The sequence below is a fragment of the Castanea sativa genome, chromosome 3, assembly GCF_040712315.1.
Source record: "Castanea sativa cultivar Marrone di Chiusa Pesio chromosome 3, ASM4071231v1".
NCBI classification, from domain to species: Eukaryota; Viridiplantae; Streptophyta; class Magnoliopsida; order Fagales; family Fagaceae; genus Castanea; species Castanea sativa.
The window spans coordinates 14,016,319-14,023,228 of record NC_134015.1 but is presented as its reverse complement, the minus strand read 5'-3'; the positions used below and the strand labels follow the sequence as shown (position 1 = coordinate 14,023,228).

At 38.8% G+C, this 6,910-nt stretch overlaps 1 protein-coding gene across 1 annotated transcript; it reads right to left on the bottom strand.

Annotated features, from left to right (window-relative positions):
* Window positions 1–294: 294 nt before the first annotated feature.
* LOC142628544 (putative transcription factor At5g28040) lies at window positions 295–1,437 on the bottom strand. Its single transcript, XM_075802620.1, has one exon. It carries the CDS (start codon window positions 1,435–1,437, stop codon window positions 295–297), a length of 1,143 nt encoding a protein of 380 aa, XP_075658735.1.
* Window positions 1,438–6,910: the final 5,473 nt, after the last annotated feature.

Sequence of the window (6,910 nt, the reverse complement as noted above, 5' to 3'; positions counted from 1 at the left end):
TCAACGAGTCTAGCTAATGCATGAAAACAAAAACAACCTATGCATGGGATGATAATTTATTGGGCAAATTGTATCCAAACAATATTAATATGACCACCATACTATCAAATTTAAAAAATTATTGTTAAAATACTATTTTAATAAACCCAGTAAAGGATATATAAACCAAAAACTCAATTATTTCTTGCTACACTATCAACTAGTGATCAATCACCAAGAAAATTTGTGAAAAAGTAAAAGCTTAAGACCAAAAAGTCTGCATATGTTCGGATTCAAACCCGAATATATCTTCCATCAACCTCCCATAGACCTCAATTCCTCCAATGTTGCTTTAATCTGATCCTGTACCAACTCCAAACGCTTTAAATACACCTCCAACTCCTTAATCTTTTGCTCCCTCCACTTCTCATCCACCCCTTCTCCACTCTGCATATTCGTCGTCGACACCCCATCAGGACTCAATTCCGTTGGGCTCAATGCATTGCTCAACAGCTCTTGAAACAATGGTGATAAACTCTTCACCGTATCCTCAATCAAGCTCACTACGTCATTATTCCCATTTTCAATATCAGTTGGCAAAGTACCATTGTTGGAACCGTGCTTCTCATTGATTTTCAAACCAGACAGAGACTTTGGTCGCTTCCACGGCCTAAAATCACCCATAACTTCCTCATCCTCCACCTTAACATTGACAAGATTAATGTCATTAAGGCTAGAACTCGGTTCATCCTCATCCAACATGTTATCTTCGACGCCAATTCGGCCAACAATATCACCCCAGATCTTGCGAGAAATTTCAAACGTGGCTTGTTCATGTGCGGTCTTGAAAGAAAACTCTTTGTCTGGGTTGTTTCTTTCAAGAACTCTTTTGTACTTTCTCTTTAACTTGCGGAGCTTATCAGAGAGCTGGTTCTTGTTGAACTCAACCTGAAGTTTGGACCTGATTTGATCGTAGAATTCTTTGGTGACATTGTAATTTGTGGAGCCACGCTGTGTTGTGAACTCAAGGAAGCCTCTTAGGAGCTCAATCTCATCCTCGTTAGTCCAAATCCGTTGAATCAGTCTCCGAGAATAGTCCACATGCCTTTTCTCTTCCTGCATGGCCCATGCATCGTTATTGCTCTCATTCTCAACACGCCGTCTCTTTGAATTCACAATTATAGTGGTGGTGGTGGTGGTGGTTGTGATTGGAGGGTTGCCTATAGGGGCAGCCGCGGTGGCAGGAAGTGCAATTGTGACTATAGGGGTGGAGCGGACGGCGATTCCAACTGGAATTTTGGGATCATCAATGGATTCATCAATGTTATCAATAGGTTTAGCTGAAATGCTGTCGTTTTTTGTGTTGTCATCTTCTTTTTCGTCGTATTGGGAGGAAGAAGAGGAAGAGGAAGAGGAAGAGGAAGAGGGTATAATCCAGCCAACTAATGAAGAAAGCATTTTCATACATTTTAATGAAAAGATATGAATTGTTTTTATGAATAAGGGTTGGTAATTATCAACAAAAAAAGAAAAAGAGTTGGTACGGACGGTTCAGCAAACTTCTAAAAGATATTAGTGATTTGGAACCAGACAAAAATAAAAGTTAGTTAGAATTTTCTATTTAAACAAGACTAGAATTCCGTCCACAAAACATTGCACACCATTGGTTGCAAAACAAAGGAATCGGACACTTGCTAGCTACTATTTGTTTGTGGTCCACGTGCCATTCGCATATAAAAGGCTTTATATACTAATAGCTAATTATTGTTATGCACTATCATACGTTAAAATCATGTTGTAAAAACACGATTTTAGTTATGATTATGAAATTTTAGTTATAATTATGAAAATGTAAAATTATGAGCAACGCGATTGTGTAATTTTACAATTTTAATTAATGAAAACAAGATTTTAACTATATGTCCCGTATAGTCAGGGTGTGTAACTATTATCATTTATACTAATAGTTATAATTGTACACAAGAATTCATGAGAGACAATCCTACACAATAATTTATATGCAATGATGTGGAAGTACTATGTGAGCTATTTAACATGGCATTTAATTATTATAAGTAGATTGTGACGATTTTAGAACAATGAATCTGGTCAAAACAGATTCACATAAAAAAAATTGGTCAAAACATTCAACATAGCTAACACGTAGTTCATCTTTCCTTTCTTTTGCTCTGTGATTTTATTTGCGTCAAGGTGAAGGGAAAGAATAGTTTGGACCTCCAAATTCGGCTCAAGTTTAGCGTGGAGATTTGGAGCCATAGTTTTATGTTGGTCTGATTGTCAAACCAATACTGGAAATTAATGGAAATGATAACAGAAACAACTTTTCCATTTGGAGATACTGAGCTACATATAACCTGCAATGACTTTTTCTTTTTTCTATTTTTCTTTTCTTGCGGTAAATACTAAAGGATAAGGTTTGGTTTAGTTTTTTATTAGTTGTACTGAACTCATCAAGATGATGACACCTGTTTGAAAGTGGATACATATTATCATCTAAATGAGTTAAATGCGACTAAACATTAGACTCAAACCAAGTCCAATACTAAGTGACCGTTTGGATCCAACTTATCAGGGCTGCGTTTTGCGTTTTCGCGTTTTCAGCCTTTTTTTTTTTTTTTTTCCAGCCGCAGTTGTTGACCAAGTCTTCTATGAACAGTGCATCCGTGCACTATTCATGAACCCACAAATTTCACTTTTCAGCAACTTTTTCATTAAAAATAGATTTCGCGGTACTATTCACACATTTTAAAATTATTTTACTATAGTATTTTCAGTTTTCAGTTTTCAGTTTTCAGTAATAAGTTCTATCCAAACAGATCCTAAATACAACAAATCCGTGTCCAATTTTTCGGTTGGCCTTAGACTTGACGTTTGATTAGCATCAAAGAAAAAGAAGGACAGGAGCTTATACCTAAAACTACTAGGAATTTCTAACAGGGTAGTTGGGACACTGATTTGGAATGTTGTTTGATTGGTCGGCTTGGGCTTATGTAAAAGAAAGTGCTTCCTTGAAAAAAAAAAAAAAAAATCCATCTGTATAATTTTTAATAACTTCGGAACTTTTCACTTGGCATGGCGTGCATAAGCAACTTTCATATGTAGTTAACTAGTATGACTGTATGAGGTATCTAGAGAAGACTTATAGATTTTTTTTTTTTGGTTGATAATTTGATAATTATAAAAAGGGGTTTGAATCCTAGATGTCTCCATTTGAAATATTAAGAAATATCAACGAATTGTACTATAAGACTTTGGGAGATCTTTTTAATTGTTATTGTTATTAGGAGGGGTCCGAATTCCGGATGTTTCTGTTAAAAATATTTAAAAATGCCAATAAATTGTACTACAAAATTCTTAGCTAAGGAGACTGTTTCAATTGTTGTTATTTTATTATTATTATTTTTAAATAAAATCTATGGAACTCTTTCTTTCCTAGGGATGGGAAAAGGAAACCATTTCTATAGATAAGTGTATTGTGGATTTGGGTATGAATTTGGACGTGTCTTTAGAGTTTTTCTTTTGATAATTAGTACAAAGCTTCGAACCATATCGCCTTGGAGAGTCTAACAAGTATATTGCACATCGGTTTATATATATATATATATATAGAGAGAGAGAGAGAGAGAGAGAGAGAGAGAGAGAGAGCAGCATTCTACATATTAAATTCCATGTAACTATATAATGGAAACACTTGAAAGTAGAAAGCAATTTGCTTTGCCAACTCTATGTATAAAAATAAAAAAAAGTATAATTAAAAATGTCATGGAACAACTCACATGCTAAACATTTATTACAATAAAACTAAATATCTTTTTTTAATTATAAAATGTTAGAACTGAAACCAAATATCTAAATGCATACTAATATATAAGAAAATTAATATATAGAATGACATGCAGAAAGTGTGGGAAATAATAGTCTCCAAAGTCGCACTACATCAGGCATTGAAATTTCTAAATCTAGCCTATTTATTACATTTTAGATGGGATGGTTCTTTCTTTAGCATATTTTCTTATATCTCTCAATAAAATTTAACTGAAATTATACAGATTTAGGCTACATGCTCACTTACTTACCTTCTTCTCAACCAGAAAAAGAAAAAGAAAAAAAGAAACCTACGTCCTTCACGCCTCTAAACTCGTATCCTTTGAGGGCAGCAATAAAAAAAAGTATAAAAAAAAAAAAGAAAAAAAAGAAAAGAAAACGGAATTGAGTAATTCACACTCTTATTACTACTTTTTAGTGTAAAATAAAAATATTCATCCTACAGAAATTTGAGAATAGGAGTGTGGATTAATCAACAAATACAACAAATCTAACCCAATCCCTCCAATCTAAAGTCTTGGATTTGTTGTCATGGATTGATGGGTTGGATATATTGAGTATTGAGATTTGAGTTCCCAAATTATTTTGAAAATTGGATTGGGTAGAGCTTGAGTTGACAAATTTTCAACCTAAATAACCTGAGCCAACTCAGAATATTATTTTTGAAGTTTAGATTTAGTTTAGATTTGTTAGTTTAATTTATTTTTGATTTTTAGGATATAATTTGAAAAAATTGAAATATTAAATTTCATAAATTATAAATAGTTTATTGAATTGTGGGGAGTAAAAAGACCCTGATGGGGATGTGGGCCTTTGGGCCATGCTAAGGAAGGCCGACTTGCTCTTGGGTTTAGAACTTGTTAGTACTATGGGTCGGCCCATACGCCGAGGATCCGAGGATCCAGCCGAGGGTGAATTTCCCTTCGGACGGACACCGGAGAACCCGGGACTTCATGGCAAAGGTTAGGGAATGACACGGTCAAGACCAATGGTTAAAGGGGGGGGGGGAACCCTTGAATGTCCTAGAAGCACCGATGTTAGAGAAATACCCAAGATAAAGGCTGCCACCTCCACATTAAAGACCCTGCACCTACCACCCTGACCGCATTAATGGGGAAGTGACACCTGAACAGTGGAAGGGAAACTTCTGGTTACTATTCAAAGGCACTGAGAAAAGAAATATCTAGGCTAAGGGGGAGTTGGGGCAACACGTGTACAAATTATCAAAAAGAGGAGTATTTAAGAAGTAACCTAGAACATGAATGGGGACTCCCTTTTTTGTAATCTAAGAGAAAAAGAAAAAAGAGAAAGAGATAATATAAGAACAGCTCTCGGCTTACGTCCGAGTAGGTTGATTTGCAATATTCCTTGTTGTTTTCAAGTGTTTGCAATCTTTGGCTTGTCATTTAATCCTTAGACACTTCTAACCTGGGTTTGAAGCCCACACTCTACAAATTCATATTGTTTAAGGCTCATTGGGCCTGAGCCCGTAACTGTTCTTGGAGCCAGGTGCAATTGTGCACTTACAATTGGCGCCGTCTGTGGGAAATCTAGTCTAGAAGAAGTAGGGATATTATGGCAGGCTTAGGTGCTCACCATGCAGAGTCATAGGGATCACAGCCGAAAGATCATTTCGAACGTCTTGAACATCAAAGGGATCGTGAGGGAAGTGTCCATACAGAATACCCAGGCGCTAACCATATTCATGAGGGGGGTAGCACCACCCACGATGAGGGTTCTAAATCCATGCAGAAGGAAATCAATCGTTTGAAGAGAAGGTTACGCCGTGCTAAGCGTAGGCTTTCACCGTCCTCATCTAACTCTTCCTCAGAGGAGGATAGGGGAGGTGGCTACAGCTCAAGGTCGCGCTTTCCCACCAGTGCAACATCTTCCGGTGAGGAGGACGACTAGCCAACTCGCAGACGTAAGAAGCCTCATTCTAGGGGCTTAGGCAACGATGCTATGAGTAGGGCGTTGCACCAGCTCTCCAAATCTCCATTTACACGGAGGATTGAGAGAGGAAGGCTTCCCAGAAGGTTTACCCAGCCCACTTTCACCATCTATAATGGCCGGACTGATCCGGTGGAGCATGTGAGTCACTTTAACCAGAGGATGGCGGTGCACTCTCACAACGAGACCCTGATGTGTAAAGTTTTCCCCTGCAACTTTGGGACCTGTCGCTATGAGGTGGTTCAATGGCCTTAAATCGGGGTCCATAAGTTCGTTTGGGGAGCTTACTAGAGCATTCGCTTCGGGGTTCATTACGTGTAGCAGAGTACCTCGGCCATTGGACTCGCTGTTATCCATGACCATGAGGGAAGGGGAGACGTTGAAAGCATACTCCGACCGTTACTGGGAGATGTTTAATGAAATAGATGGTGACTTTGATGAGGTGGCGCTTAATACCTTTAAGGTAGGCCTTCCTACTGATCACGACCTGAGAAAGTCTCTGACTAAAAAGCCTGGTCGCAGTGTACGTCGCCTCATGGATCGTATTGACGAGTATAAGAAAGTGGAGGAAGACCAACAGCAAGTAAAGGGTAAGGAGAAGGTCATCCCGCAGGAGAGAAGGGATTTCAGGTCGGACAGGTACCACAACAACAGGCCGAGGAGAGATTACATTGGACAAAGGTCCAGAGCTCGGCGACACCTCGGGCGGGTGAGCACGTGTTCGGGAACTGCATCGATTGTAGAGAAAGTACGTAAGGAGCCCTTTTTCAAGTGGCCTGGTAAGATGTCAGGGGACCCTGCGAAGAGGAATCTAAACCTCTTTTGTCAGTACCATCAGGATGTGGGCCACACTACCGAGAACTGTCGGACCCTGTGGAACCATTTGGAGCAGCTTGTCAGTGAAGGAAAACTGAAGCAGCACTTGTGTCAACCTACTGGTCAGGGCAGCCAGTCCGGCTCAAACAATCAGAGGAACAATTCATCTCGGCCGGCATTGGGAACAATCAATGTTATCTTTGCTGCACCTGGTAGGACCGGCTCAAGTCCCACTAGGGTGATGGCAGTTTCTCATTCTCAGGCCGAGGATACAGGCTGCAGGCCGAAGAGGTTGAAGCTCAATTTGCCCATCTTGGGA

What these genes read in the sequence shown, in the direction of transcription:
- LOC142628544 (XM_075802620.1), bottom strand. Translation starts at nt 1,437, where the DNA reads ATGCTTTCTTCATTAGTTGGCTGGATTATACCCTCTTCCTCTTCCTCT.